At 40.5% G+C, this 15,409-nt stretch overlaps 2 protein-coding genes across 3 annotated transcripts in view; one reads left to right on the top strand and one right to left on the bottom strand.

Annotated features, from left to right (window-relative positions):
• Positions 1 to 3,058, top strand: part of KCTD18 (potassium channel tetramerization domain containing 18) — a 14,979-nt gene extending 11,921 nt beyond the window's left edge. Inside the window, 1 exon segment of the mRNA XM_025039514.1 lies at positions 939 to 3,058. Coding sequence (XP_024895282.1) covers positions 939 to 1,431 — 493 coding nt within the window. The 3' untranslated portion in view covers positions 1,432 to 3,058.
• Positions 3,059 to 11,380: 8,322 nt separating this feature from the next.
• The window catches only part of SPATS2L (spermatogenesis associated serine rich 2 like), a 149,046-nt gene continuing 145,017 nt past the window's right edge, over positions 11,381 to 15,409 (bottom strand). For both annotated transcript variants that reach the window (XM_006921328.3, XM_015596755.2), the window contains 2 exons: positions 13,670 to 13,893; positions 11,381 to 12,276 (listed from right to left, as the gene is read on the bottom strand). In XM_006921328.3, coding sequence (XP_006921390.1) covers positions 11,881 to 12,276; positions 13,670 to 13,893 — 620 coding nt within the window. In that variant the 3' untranslated portion in view covers positions 11,381 to 11,880. The remainder of the gene's footprint in view (positions 12,277 to 13,669; positions 13,894 to 15,409) is intronic.

Raw genomic sequence — 15,409 nt, 5'->3', positions numbered from 1 at the left:
TGGAGACTCTTCTCTGTGTTTATTGTCTTTCCTCTGGGATTTTATTAAACATCATTTTTGATGCATTGACAGGATAATGATAACAATGAATTAGAAGCACTTGTGAGGTCTCAAAACTGTCTGACTCACCAGAGGAAATTTAGTTATGTTCAATAGAGTTTTAGCGTTGAATGTATTATACAACAGACCCTCCTTATCTGTGGAGGACACGTTTCAAGACACCTAGTGGATGCCTGAAACTGCAGATAGTACTGAACCCTATATATACAGTTTCATCGTAATGGAAGATTTGTTTTAGATAGTATCCTTTTTCCTTAATCAACTTTTTCAACTCTGCTGGAAATGTGGCAGCAAGTTCTTCGTTGGCAGATGCAGCTTCTATAGTAATTTTTATATTTTTCAGTGCAAACCTATTCCTGAATTTGTGTAACCATCTGTTACTTGTAGTAAATGGCTTGGTGTCACTCGTTTCAGGGGATCTTTGCTGAAGTCTTCATATAGGCTCAATGCTTTCTGGCATGACGTGTTGCCATCAGTTAGAACATGTTTTCTGTTCATGTCTTCCAACCACAAATTTAATTCCTTTTTCATCTTAACTAAACATTTATCACACACTGTGGATCACATCGGGATTCTTGGGAATAGAGTGATATGTTGTGTAATTCTCATATAACATCTCATCTACAAATTTTAACTTGTTGGTATTATGTGTGATTTTAAAGAGTTTGTATTCAAGTTGAAACAATCTTTTATAAATTTGCTAATTTACTTTTTGACCATGGAGAGAGATGAGAGGTGAGGTATGTTGATACTTATAAACCTCTTGACTCAAATTCTTGATGAAAAACTTTTTGTTCACTTTGAAGGTAAACTTTGGAGACTTTTCATTAATTGTTGAGCGTGTAACTGCTGACAGTCACATTCTTCTGTATTTATAGGCGACTGATAGCGTTCACTGAAGAGGAAGAAGGTGTGAACTGTAAGACCGGTCCTAAGCCCGTCAGATTTTTGGGCCCTTCCACTAGCACCCAAATTAAAGTCAAGAACTCGGCTTCAATCAGGGTGTCTCCAGCTAGTGCCCTCCAGGCCTGGTCCCCGGCAATGGCAAACCAGTCTCCAGGTGGAATGACAGCTCAGCGCTCTGCTGGGTCAAAAGCCCCATCCCCCTTGGGCACTGGGGTACCCGGGCATTCCCTGGCTTCCCGGGGTACCGGGAGCGCTGAAAACGGAGCCACACACCCACTTCCGGCTAAGGTTCTGCTCTCCGACAAGAAGGCCACGCCGCACCGAGTAATAAAACTGAAGCGGACTCCACTGTGCGCCACTGGCCCTTCCCCGCCTGCCTGCACAGCAGCGAGGCCCGCGGGGGCCCCAAATCCGCCCAGCCCCGAAAACGGGCGGACCGAACATGAGCAGGGCAAGACCGATTGATGGAAACGGTGTCCTTTGATGTCCCGTTTGCCTCACAGAGCTTCCAGTCCGTTTGATACGAATAAGTGACACTGTTTGTTGATGCAGTTGAGGTGAAATCTTAATATTTCTATTCAGGATAATTACGGGAAAAATAGATTGTGTGAAGTAGGAATGGAGGAGGGGAGACTTTAGGTGGTTAGGGCTATATTTACATCTCATTTTCCCAACTTTTAAATGATAATTTGTCATGGACAGTTTGAATTTCAGATTTTTAATAGGTTTTTTTTTTTTCAAGTAGTTAATTGGTATTAAGGCAACAAAACAGTACAGCAGAATCGTCACTAGAGAAGTTTACTTTGTTGCTGAAATAATTAGACTCTAGACACTTTTCTAATACTACTCATTGAAGCCCAGGGATAGGAGTGAGTTCCGGCTTAGATATTCCTGTCTGGTGAAATACGGAGGGTGATATCAGTGCTTTCCTGTGCTACACCAGAGCCAAGAGGGATTTGAGAGAAAACGTAGATCAAGGCAAACTCCCTTCAGATTTCTCTCAGTCTCTAAAGGCAACATGAAAAGAAATGATAGGGAGGAAAATAAGGATAATTTGAGATCACTCTTTGACTCTCACTTAATCGAACTATTTTCTTTCCTAGATTGGCTTTTCTTACTCCTTATATTAACAGATTTATTTATATATCACAAGACGATTTCTTGGGATAAAAGCTATATAACATGTCTTTGGAATAAATTGTTAAAATAGTTTATTTTAATTTGAATAGTGAAGTTTTGAAAGTACTTTGAAAAAGAAGAGTTGAAAGTTAAATTTTGTTTTTCAGAAATGACCATTAAAGAGTTATTCTGATTACACAGTATGATTTTTTTATACATAAAATTTCCACATAACTTGAATTTACTATTTTTAAAAAGAATATTTTGATTAATCCTCTATTTTTTCACAACTATTGAGTTGTGTGTGTTTACTCATACATGTTATGTTTTATAATTGGATTACATTTTTCTGCCTTCAGTGAGCAAATATGCCTTCAGTGTGTTAAAAATAAGTTCATAAAGCAGGGTACTTTTTTACTCAGTGCTTATCATTGTACTTTCATTGCTTCGAAAGAGTAAAGTAAATATATTCAAAACATTACTTTTTACAAAATAAAGTAAAACTTTTCCATAAAAAGTGACATTTTCTGTTACTGTACTTATTCTTAAGCCTTAGAGCTCTTCAATAGTTTGAAAACTTGTCAATTTACATACATTATCTATTTCTGCTTACAAAATTGCTTTCCTGTAGAGGACATGTATGAAATAATTAAACCAATTTTGGGTAGATATCCAAATACCAGCAGCCTTTCAGAATAGGTGGCTTATTTGGCCAGAAAAAAAGAAAGTTTAACTGAAGAGTCATGAATGACGTTCCCCTGTGGAATATATAAAATATTCAGTTACATTTGAAAAATACTATTATAGAGAATTCAGGCATTTTGAAAATCAAAGACCATAGTGAATTTTGAGAACTTCCAATTCGGATTTAAGTATTGCTTGATCTAGGATATTTTGAATTGATTCAATAAGAAAATTTTATAAATTAATAATGTGTATTTTATACATAATAAACATTTATCTGGAAAAGAAACACCTTGATTTATCATGGGTGATTCAGTCAACAGCCTGCACTTCTTTGGGGAGTTTAAGAGATCATCTCTTTAGTGCGCATAGCCTTTACAAGGAGAGAGTTTTTGGAATAACTATGGGGCTGTGGCACAGCTGAGGTGGGAGGGGACAAAACGTCCCTTATAGGTATCAATGAGTCAAAGTCAAATTCAGAATGCTGGAGTAACTTGAACCTTACTTTATTTGGGCATGGTTCCCTGGAGGTTAGTTTAATTTCACATGAAAACATATTTTTTTTCTAACACTAGACCCTATAAACGTGAAAGAGTTGGTAACTCATAACCCATTACTCTTCCTGGAAAAAATAAAAATTAAAAAAAGGAAAGCATGTTTTATAAATAATGATTCAGTCTCATTACTTTGGAGAAGTAGGTTTATGTAGTTGGATCTGAGGACAATAGACATTCTCAGTGGTGAGTAGGATATTAGATATTGTTCATACAGAAAAAGATAATTGACTGTGCCCTTTCAGGTAATTTTTGAAAACTGGTTTACCCTCATTAAAACTGGTTAGTTATATCCTGGTGAGCCTGAGACTGGCAATGGGGACCTACTGAAGGATTTGCTTTGCTAATATTTTTAAATAAGTTTTTGTTTCAATATTGCCTTATATTAGTTTATATTTTCATGTATTTTATTTCATCCTGTTCATTTTGCTTTCAGACAACAACATGATGAAGATAGTCTTTCCCAATTTCTTAAAGATCAAGAAAATGAGGTTCAGCAAAGTTAAGGTTGTACAGTAATGACTCCCCCACCCCACATTTTCGCCCCATAATCTGTTTTCCACAGAATGACACAGTATCACTGACCAAAGGAAAAGCTAGAGGGAGGAACCAGATATAAAAGTGAATTTGGTTAAAGTTTTTGAGCAGAAAAGTATTAAAGTATTGGATGACATGTCTGTCTCCTCCTAGACAGGGACTATCGCCTGTGTACCTGCAATGCCTGGTGTACTAGGCCTTCAGTAAATTTATGAACAGTTAGGGCAGCCCCCTTCTCTGCCCCCCAATTATTTTAAAAAATGTAGCAGTCTTCAAGAGGTGCAGAAACTAATTTCTGTCCTTGCAGGGTTTATACTGTCAGACCGAAGGTGCTAGTGGAAGTTCCTTAGTACTATGATTATTGCTTATGACCGCAATTACCATTAGTAATGACAGTAACAGTTACATAACTTGTCAAATTGTGTAAAGTAATTCAGAGACATGGATCACAAGAGCCTAGAGAGGTCGCTGGTGGATACTGCTTGACTTCTGAGAAAAGGAAAAAGCAGTCTGGCCTCTCCCCCTCTGCTTTAGTGCTCCTGCTAGAATTGCTGATGCAATTTCTTTTTCCATTCACAGACTAAGTCCTATTGCTTCTTGAGCAAGTGCTAATGTTGAGAAAAATTGTTGACTCATTTCCCAGTCTGTGGTTAAATACAGTATAATTATTATCCAGCTATAGCTTGATTTTTAGAAAGGTATTAACATGCAGTCATATTTGGCCTTTCCTGAGAAATTATTCATCGAAAAATTTTGATTTAAATAGCATTTTGAATATGTACAAATCGTTCTGTAAAGGGAAGAATGCAAACATTCATATGAATGTATAGTTGCCTTATAAAGGATTGCCTTATACCTGCAAATCCTTGGGATAGCTTTAATCTACATTTGGTAGGATGTTGGTCAGATATTATGGAAAAAGTATGAACTTGAGAAAATGAAAGAACTATAGAAAATGAAAAGAATTTTCAAATGATTTACATATGTGTATTTCTAAGTTAACTAGGAACTTTCTAATTATGGAAAATACTGTCATTTTCCCTGTATGCCAAAACTCTCCCTTGAAAACTGTCAACAAGTTGCTGATTCTTTAGTCAGTGAAGAGTGGATGAGTGATTCTTTGTTTAGGTCTGCAGTTAGTATGCAGGATTTCAAGCATGTAGTACAGCCAAAAAAGGAAACTTCATGAATAGCTAACAGAAAAAAAATTGGTTTCCAGCTGTTTTCAGAATTTCATATTCAGAGCATTTGGTTGGTGGTGCAACCTCAGAGGGGCCATTTCCACTTGTAGTCCTGTCAGCCCCATGAGACACACATGGTTTACATTGTTACAGAAAAGCTGGTTTTTCTTTGTTCACACGTGTTGCCTCAGACAGCCCATACACATTTCATATTTGCTAGCTAGATGGTTCCTGATGTAGGCTGTGGCCAAGACAAATAGAATTTTACAGTAACTGTCAGTCCATATTCTGCCCTACTTGTCTGTTTAGCAACTTTTCATTTTATAACGTTGCTTCTCATACTTTTCATGTCCTCTTTTTTTTTTTTTTTACCTTAATACCCTCATTACCTTAGCAAAATTTTGCTCCGCTACAGGAATGAATTTGGGGGCCTGAAGCTTAGAAAAGAAATTTGTTTTAAACAGAGAGCACATTATGGAAAGAAAAAGGTAGAATTGTACTTGCTAATGTTGGAAAAGGGCAAATATTGCTTCCTTCTGCCAAGATATCTTAAAATTTTGGACATTCTGTTTCGATAGCAGCCCTTTCAGGAACTCATCCCCTAATTTCTCAGTTTGGAAGACGTGGGAGCTCAACTTCTCTGTAGACAACACAGATAACCTAAGGACGTCGGAAACTGTACATTTAGACTCCAACTGTGGATCAGACAGTCTGGATTTGGTAACTCAGGCTGAACCAATCGGGAACCCAGCATAGCTGCAGGGACAAGGCCATGTGTCCTTGTTCATCCTCTGTCTCTGTTCCTTTTATCCACATCCCTTGTACTCTCCAGATTTGGGTTTTCAACAGTGACACTCCTGATATTTTGGACCAGATTATTCTGTACTGTGAGTGATTGATTGTACTATGCGTGGTAGGATGTTGAGCAGCGTCCTTGGCCAGGACTCCCTGCCCCACTTGTGACAATCAAAATGTCTCCAGACTTTTCCAGGTGTCCCCTGGGAGTGAGGTGTGGGCACAAATCGGTTACCCTCAGTTGAGAACCACTGGCTGATTTAACTTGAGCAAATGACTGCCTCTTCTAATTGGGGGCTGTAGATGACTAAGAGAACACTGGGGCTGTCAATCACAGGCAGGAGTGGAGCCGTGGGAACTGAGGGGGAGGATGATACCAAAGAAATGATGTCTCAGGCCTGCCAATAAAAAAATCTATTCTATTAGCTCCCACTTACATTTCTGGTTTCGGTATAACATTGGAAACATTTTTCGTTTGCTCTTCTGACCAAGCTTATACCTAATAAAAACTAAGATGTGCTCATCTAAGCCCTTTATTTAATACATCAATTCTATTATGTAGGTGTATTATCATCATCTTCATTTGAAGATGGGGAAACAAGCACAGAGGTGCTTGGTAAGCTGCTTAGTAGCTAGTACAAGGAGAAGGCAAGATTCACATGCATGCATCTTCCTCGAGCCCAGGCCCTTAAGCACCAGGTTAGGCGTCTTATAGGGGCACTCTGCATTCCCAGAGAAGAGCTAGATAGGACTTAGAGTCTTCTATAGTTCTTATTTATCAAATAGTCTTGGTGCTTCCTAATGCTAGTTATCTCTTTGCTTCTTGGTTCCACTCCGCTTGTGATCCTGGAACTGGACCCTATAAGCACTTCTCTATAGCCAGCTGGCTTTATCACTGGAGGGACACTGCAGGAGGAAGAGAAGGGGCTTCTTCCTGGTTCAGTCCGTGTCTCTGTGTTCTCGCTCTTGCAGTGCTTGGTTGGGGTATGGGACCCCCAGAGGCCCTCGCCCCTAGCAAGTTTCAGCAGTAGCTTCCAGTCCCTTGGGTCCTCCAGCTGGCTTTCCAGATAATTCAAAAGCACCCCTACAGGTAGTTTCCTGGCGAGTTTTGCTGGTGCCTCAGCTGAATTCCCGGCCTTGGCTAGTCAGTTAGCTCCTCTGGGGGAAACTCCCTGGTTCCCCAGTGTACCAGAAGCTTCTTGGTCTCTAGTGGGGCACAGCCACATCCTCTCCCACAAGGTTAGAATCTTAGCCTCGGGTACATGGGTGGGGCCAGGGGAGGCTCTTTCAAATTTGTTCCTTCCATGGGCATTCTGTCTCAGCTCTAGGTACAGCCTCAACTGTCCCTGTATCTGCTATTTCTGTATTCTTTAGTAGCTAATCCCATTACTAATTATTACTTCATATATATATATATAAACATATATACAAATTTATATGTTTGCACCTATATAAAAGTTTATGTATATATATAACAATTTATATATATAGATAAAGCTTCCTCATATAAATTTATAAATTTATAAGCTTCCCCATTCAAATTACTCCATGGTTGGTTACTGACTCCTGACTAGAACCCGAACCATACAAAGTGCAAGGCATTATTCCAAGTACTTTGCAAACATTTATTCAATTCTTATGACAACCCCTCCAAAGAGGTACGGTTATTAGCCCCATATACCCATGGAGAAACCGAGGTAATGAGATGCTTAGAAACACATCCAAGTTTAGAGAGCCAAGAGGACGTGGGATCTGAACGTGAAGCCAGGCAGTCTGCCGCCAGTGTTGGTACTTAAGCTGCTCTGCTCTCTCTTCCCATCTTCTCTGGATTATTTTGCACAAGCCATTTAGACTCCAGAGTTTTCTAGAGATATTGGAGTCGATCGTTCTTTCATATCTGCTCTCTCTTTCTTGTAGTTATTGAGTACCTGTGTGTCAGGCATTGTCATAGGGGTAATGACATTATTGGCTGACTTGCTACATAATGATGGTAATTTACAGAAACTGTGTGTTCTCTCAAAAGACTAGGAATAGGTAAATATAATTCAAACATAAGTATCTGAAGTTAAAAATAGGATAGTTTTCTATGTTTGACAAGAAGATTTGTTATACTTATTTTCTGTAGGAATTCTTTGTTTGATTATTGTTGCAGTCATGGTTCTGAAATATCCGCCCCCCTCTCCGCCCCCAGAAATCTACCTACTTTCTCAGGCCAATAAACTCATTTCCTTTATTTATTCTCTGAAAATAGTATGGCAATTTTTCCTGTAAAACTTAAACTTAGTGGTAGCACCAAAGTTCTTCTGAGCTGTGGGAAGAAGCAGAATTCACAAACAAGGGGGCTTCTGAAAATCAATCACCAGAAATAATTTGTAAGAACCTTGTGTGATGAGAGCAACACTGCATTTCTCAGATAGCACAACTAGATCCAGACCAGAGTGCCTTTGCCTGGGGGGCTGCTGTAACGAAATTAAACACTGGTTTCAGCTGATCTGCCTCCAAGGATTCAGTATGATGTTCTCCGAAACTAATAATAGACCAAAAAACAAAAAAAAACAAAAAAAAAAACCCACAACAAAAAACAAACAAACAAAAACCTTCCTTGGGATTTAAAAAGGTTTGTTCGAAAAAGCAAAAGCGTGAACAAAATTCCTTGTAATAGTATAAACTTGTACTTCAAATTCTAAAGTAACAAAAGAATCTCTGGGACTTAGCAACTCTATATATTTTTTTCTCACCAAATTAGAGCAGTTAGGATAGATCAGTACTTTCGGGGAAATTCTGGAGCAATGTATTAGTTGATTAAATTATTATTATTATTATTATTATTATTTATTATCTTTGGCTATATTATAGTTTGCTTAGGAAATTTGGGAGTAAGTCACCGGGTCTCTCTCTTTCGCTTCATTTTTTGGTAACTGGGAATAGTCTGGACTCCTAGCCCAGCTGAGCCTGAATTTTAGGTATGGCCTCTGAAGCAAGTGTGGTAAAAAAAGGTGCCATTACATATTTCATGGATGCTGTCACTAGACTCTCTGCTGAGAAATTAAAATCTTACCATTGCTAGATAGAAGAGGGCACTCTAAACAAGCAGCATAGGATGCAGTAATATAGAAAGGCAGGGAGGGATGTAGGGAAGGAAGAAACTCTTAGTCAAAGGTGGGGTTGAATTCAGGCATCTCCCTGTCTAGTTGCTGTTTCCATTCCCCTTTCCTCCCAGTAGTCCTAGGAAAAGAACTGTCCAGACCCTGGATTCCCTCTTCTCATGGTTAAATTAAGACTGAGGCTCAAACCTAAGCTTTCAGAATCAGAATTCTCAAAAATCTTTGGCAAAAATCTGTAGGTCACTTTTGATCTGGCAGCTTTTCCCATTGACCTCATTTGATGTTGCTTCCCAAACAATGTTTAATTAGAATCTTTTTCCGATGCCAGCTAAATTGAACTGCTCACGAACTGAGCTTTAAATTGGATATGGTGCGTTTCTGGTTTCTTCCCCCAAATTCTGCTACTGCCTTTGTTGAAGCTGGATTTTGTACTGATTTGTGTTTAACTTTCTGAACCTTGCTGCATTCAGCCCCCCTAGGAGAGGCTCAACAGGACAGAGCTGGAATATGTGGAGATTCTCAAATGAAATGTAAATGCGGAATGTAATTGGGAACCCAACAGGGAGGTTTGAGTTTCACAAATGAGGTCTTGGTGGTACAACATAGGTGCGTTTTGAAGTTATTCCATCTTCATACGGATTCATGGGGATTCATATGTTTTAATCTCTACTAGAGAAATGTTCAAGAGAGGTGAATCTATTCTGGCTATTGTGCATTATGTAGAAAGATTAGAGTTCTCATAGTCTGTAGATTTTTCTAAAGGAGTTTGAAACATTTTAAAAGAATGGCGGAATTCGACCCAGATCTGTAGGATCACACCAATGCTTTCACTAGAACCATGAATAGTACTTAGTAATGTAGTATTTCAATGGCTTGACATTGGCACCAAAATACTGAAATTACTGTTTTGAAACGCAAATTACTAATGCTCACATGCCCAGGGGCTACAAGAAAGGCAAAAATCTAAGAAAAAACATAATCAGTTGTAAATACTTTTTAGCATTCTTTTTGTTTCTTTTTACTAAACTGGGAATATTTGCTATGTATTTAGGAATGTGTTTGAGCTTGAGAGCGAGGGAGTCAAGGCTGAGAATGTTTGGGTCCAACCCTGACAAAGGCAGGTGCACTCCTGGCTTGGCAAACCTTTCTTTTCCTGTTGTAGGAATTATTTGACTCATCTTTAAAGATGTCACATGTAAATTGACATTTTCCAGTGGTGAGCCAAATCTTAATACACAAAACTTGTACAAAGTCCTTGTGTCTTGTAAAATGTAAATTCTGGGCCTCAGATGGAGTAAACGGAGATGGCAGTCCTGAATGTTTATCTTTCTTATTTGAACGAACAACTCTTCCTTCCTTCCTGGAATGTGACTTAACATTTAAAATTCCTCTTAAATCTCTGGGTACACCCAGAGACCTCAGAAAGCCCTCTACAGAGAGTGCAAACATCCTCCTGCATTTGGCAAAAGAATAAACGCATGCTTGAGTGGCAAGCAGGCTCAGCTGCTCAGGGCTGCTCTGTGGAAGAGAACCACTGAACCTCGGTTGCCAGAAAAAATGTTAGTGTCTCATCAAATTAGCATCTGCACTTGAAAGAGACCAACAAATCTGTAGGACACATGGAAGTTTGATGGGAAGAGTGTCCAAACTGAGCTGCCCTGCAGTCAAAGATATGGACTTGGGGCTAGTTGGGGTTTGGGCCTGCCAGTAACAACTCACTCTCTCTTCCTACGGTAGCAGTAGCCCTTCTCTGCACAGTGCCATGTGCCTCTGGGGAGCTGGCCACACCCCAGGTCCAGGGGTGGGCTGAGTAGTCTATCCTAATTAGCACATCTCATTTGCTGCTTCCTCCTTTACTTTGATGACTGGTTTAGGGACAAGCCTACCAGCCATCTGGGCCTTTGCTGAGATTCCTACAAAAGACACTCGCTTCATGTGGATGCTTCCTGGAGAGCTTCCTTTTCTCCTGGACAGAGAAGGAGGATGAAATTGAAACTTAGGAGCCAGGTGGCCATTTGCTATGCATTCTGCATATAATGTCAGCCTAAGGAGGATGGGAGAGCTGAGATAATCAAGAGAAAGCTCTGATTAAATTGGACCCAAGACATACTTTCATACTGAACTTTTCAGTCACTGAACCAATACATTTTTATTATTTCAGCTAGGCTGAGCTGAGGTTTATGTTGCTTGCAACCAAGGTTTCAAACTGCCAAATAGTAGCGAAGATGACTAGGGTGCATATCCATCTATATGTGTGGAATGTACTGGCAGGGGCCGTTGCGAGGCATTATTTTTTCTGAAAGGATAACTGTCCCAAGAGAAACAGTATTGTACAGAGCTCTCTCTATGCCACGATCTCTAGTCTCTAAAGTTTCCTTGACGGTACTACACGGTACATTTAATAATAAAGTGGGCATCGATGAAAGACACAAGCCAGATGTCAAATGCAGCATATTTTAATTTGTTTCAAATAAAGCAATATATGTATATATATTTTTTTCAGAAAAACACCAGATGTTAAATTCTACAAAAGCGCATGTGTCTTCGGCAGATCATGTTTGTCTGATCAATAAGATTTTGTTTTTTTTCAACATTAACTCTCTAAAGACGATCAATGGACTGACATCACTGCTACAACATAGGTTGCTACTGAGCCTCTGATCTTTAGCCACGTGTTGATTTTCCTAACAGATGAGTAAATATTGTCTGGCTAAACTGCTGCAATGTCTTGATGAGAAAAAGCATCAACAGATCAAGCAAAGCCATGAAAGTTATGAAGCAAGCTAGAGCTGATTATTAGAATTAGTAAAAATGATTAAGAGAGAATGACACAACCATACAGGGTTTGTCTATTCTGATTGACTCTTTTGGCAGCAAATTGGGTCAGCACCTCGGGCAGGGAACCAAAACTTAGTGACAACTGCTTTTTTCTCTCCTCGCTCAGGCCACCAACGTCACGGCTGGGACCGAGAGAACCGCAGCATCTGTGGAAACTTCTATTCTCGTGGGACAGAGGTTACACTGTGAAACCCTAGCGACGTTACCCCGGAAAGGCCTGGCCTCCGAGTTGTCTGCGGCGTGCTGCCTTCGTCGGGGCTTTTCCGAATAGGCCGGGGCATCGGGGGTCTTTGTTCCCAAAGAGGCCTCTTGATTTTTGGGGCCTCCTTTGTTTTTGGGACGGAAGCCATTGTGTGGCTGTCTTCTGTGTTCGTGGCGGTTGCTGCCCTTTGCCATCGGATCGGCTTCGTTGCCACTGCCCTGTGGCTTGGCAGACCCGTTTAGCCTATTGTTATGATACTGTGGATTAAATCTTCGTCTTTGGCTGGAAGACCCATTCTACCAAAAAAGGAAAAGAGAGATAGGTGTTAGATGCCAATAAACCACAGATGACATCAGTAGACATCAGGGAAATCAAATCGGTAAGCCACAGGCAAGCTCTTTAACACCCTCAGAAGATGACAAACATGCAAATGAGGTCAAGCTGATTAAACCCTCAGGCTTAAAAGAAGAGAGTGAACGATCTTGTAAATGGACCTCCAAGAAAATTACTGATGTTGAAAGGGAGGTCACAGAACTATAAGACAGACAATTCAAGAAGCAGGCCAAATAAAATCCATCAAGTATGCTTAAAATATAATAGAATAAAATGTAACGCAGGAGCATAGTGGAAATGATTCTCTACTATAAAAATCTGGGGGACATTCTGTATAGACTACATATATGAATTCTCTACACATAGGGAAAAAAGTAAAATTCTATTTGTAATTTTTCTTCCCTAAATCAGTTTTTCTATTGTATTTCAAAACAAATATGGTTCAGAAATATCACCTTGGGTAAACACAGGGATGAGGTGGATCTGAGTGGGATGTAGGGGTAACATGTATTTTCACAGAGAGAATTAGTTCTTTTTCTAAACATTTTGAGTTCTCAGCTAATGAATTTTGAAGCGTCATACTGAAAAAATCAGCCACTTTCAATAAAGTGGCAACTAAGAACATAAAAGGATGAGTAGAAGGGAAGCAGTGGGTTCGCCTTTCTAGTCCTGTACAAGGGAAAGATTTTTGAGCTCCAAGAGGTCAATTATATTATTGAGGTCAGTAATAACCAACATTTATTGAGTACTTACAGTGTGCCAGATAGCCAGTTATCACAATCATTCTTTTAGATAGTTGCTATTATTTGTTTTATTTTTTTAGATGAGGAAAGTAAATTTAAGGGACTTGTCCAAGGTCTACACTTAGAAAATGGTGGAGCCATTTCCACTTCACATACTGTCTCCCGACAAGATTCACAAGTAGGTCGTTACATGAACACAGACCTTTATTGAAAACCAAACTTCTATTATTAAAATATATAATTTTGTGAGTTACAAATATATAAAATCTTAATTTGTGCACTGTGACTGGATGATATAGGTTTAGGGCAGACCCACCCCTAATAATTTAGGGCTCAGGGCAAGAGTACCAAGGCAGGGAAGTAGTCTAAACTGACCTCGAGAGCGGGCACCGAGCTCTTTGGGAATAGAGTTCTAGGATCTTGAATACTTGGAGCACTTTCCAGAAGGAAGAGTGCAGATTCTAGGTAGTTATATCTCCTTCTGTAGGATCTCGTTCTGTAGGGAGGGCCAAGGCTGGGGTGGGGCCAGGAGGGGTTACTGTGAAGCGCAGGGCCCATAAACCCCCGCAGGCAGGACAGGGAGCGCCTCCCGCCCCCCGCCCGAGATGCTTACCTGCTTGTTAGGTGTCATGGCCTGGTGGGAGCTGTCTGCAGTGCTGGGATGGTTGCTCACCATTTTGGGGTTTGCTGCTTTGCCCTCAGAGGAGGGCTTGTTGTGATTGGATAATTTTCGGGTAAAGTTACTCTGTTTTCCAGAGGCTGCTGCATGAGCGTTCAGCAGTGGCAGCAGGGAGCTGCAGGGAGTTCTTGAGGAATAGTTGTTCTTTGGATGTGTAACTGCAACAAGAAAGTGCTATGTGTTAAGGGTTGTGCCATGAACCTGGCTGCCTTGGTAACCCATTCCTGGGGAAACTGGCAGGAGCTTCATAAAAACATTAAGTCTCTCTCTCTCTCTTTTTTTTTTTTTTGAAAGATGTCATTTGAAAGGGCACTTTGGTGCTTGGAGACAACCAAATTTCTTCTGGGAGGATCACTGAACTGCGATTGTAGTATAAGCATTTAAGTTGGGAGATGCTTGTAGGAAAAAAGACATATCTGAGCAACTTTTATATTATTCCTTAGGTCAAGAACCACCAAAGGAAGTGGAATAATGAAATCTTGAAGGGCCCCCTCAGTCCTGTCCATATGTGCACTCTGTGTCTTGTGAGATTCCTAGAACAGTTCAGTACTGCAGAGAGGCAGAAAGACGGGGAGCTACGTGGATACTTGGCCCATCAAAACCAGGATGTTTTCAGAGTATGGGAATGAGGTGGTTGAGTGTCAGGAATTTTATCACCCTGAGTTGTGCAAATCCCCTGACCAGAGGGCCAGGCCTGGCAGCCCCAAAGATGCCCTAAAGCAGCCTGTTTTGTATTCCATTAGAGCTATATTACCTGGCTTTTTATCAAACTCATTTTCTACAGCCCCACTGCAGATCTGCACTAATTCCAACGCTAATGTCAGTGTAGGCTAACCAGACTGGTCTCTGCAGGGCTCAGGCAGGTCTGTTCAGTGTTTATTATCACTGCTCCCGCTGGTTTTGAAAGGGGCGGTTACTGAGGGGATGATTTCTATGTGATTTTGCTAAATTGGGGCTGGAGAGAATCAATTCAAGGATAAAGTCATGACTCCATCTCACAGGTCACCAGAATTTGACTGCCAGGCTGGAGAGCAAGACCTTTGAATCTTAAAATTGTCACCAATTTTTAAAAGCAATTTTCCCTGCCACCTGTGTTCGATCGGACTTAATCCTAGGGTTCTTCCAGAAGATTAGAAGTGAATCATGGGGATCAGAGAACATTAGACATGGAAAGGAAAGGGATGGATCTCGAGTCCTTTCGTTTTACAGGTGAGTGTGATGGAACATTGAGGGTTGTGCAAACATCCCAGGGGATTTCAGGTTCATAGGGGTCATTACTCCCTACAGCTCAGAGGCCACACTGCTGGTTCAGTAGCTGCGGACTCTCAATGTGCTCTTAACAAAGCTGAGAAGGGCCTTTAGAGGACTGTTGCCGCCGGCATGTCAGGCTAACATGTGGACACTTGGAATTTGGTAACGGATGGTTCCTTCCTCTAGATGTCACTGGAAGCGCTCTGGAGGAAAGCAGGTGAGGCTGCACCACCCACCCCTCAGATTGGTGACAGAGCTGCCTGGCATCCTGGCCTCGCGCATCATCAGGCTGAGACAGGAACTAGGATGGACAGTTAAATTTGCCACCGTGAACCAGACTGGTAGCCTTTTAAGAGATAGGGCAAAAGCTGGGGGTGGAGAATAGCCGATGGATAAAGATTTTTTTTTTCATACGGGAGGGAG

Source organism: Pteropus alecto, unplaced genomic scaffold (assembly GCF_000325575.1).
Source record: "Pteropus alecto unplaced genomic scaffold, ASM32557v1 scaffold3, whole genome shotgun sequence".
NCBI lineage: Eukaryota > Metazoa > Chordata > Mammalia > Chiroptera > Pteropodidae > Pteropus > Pteropus alecto.
This window is presented reverse-complemented; position numbering and strand designations above follow the sequence as displayed.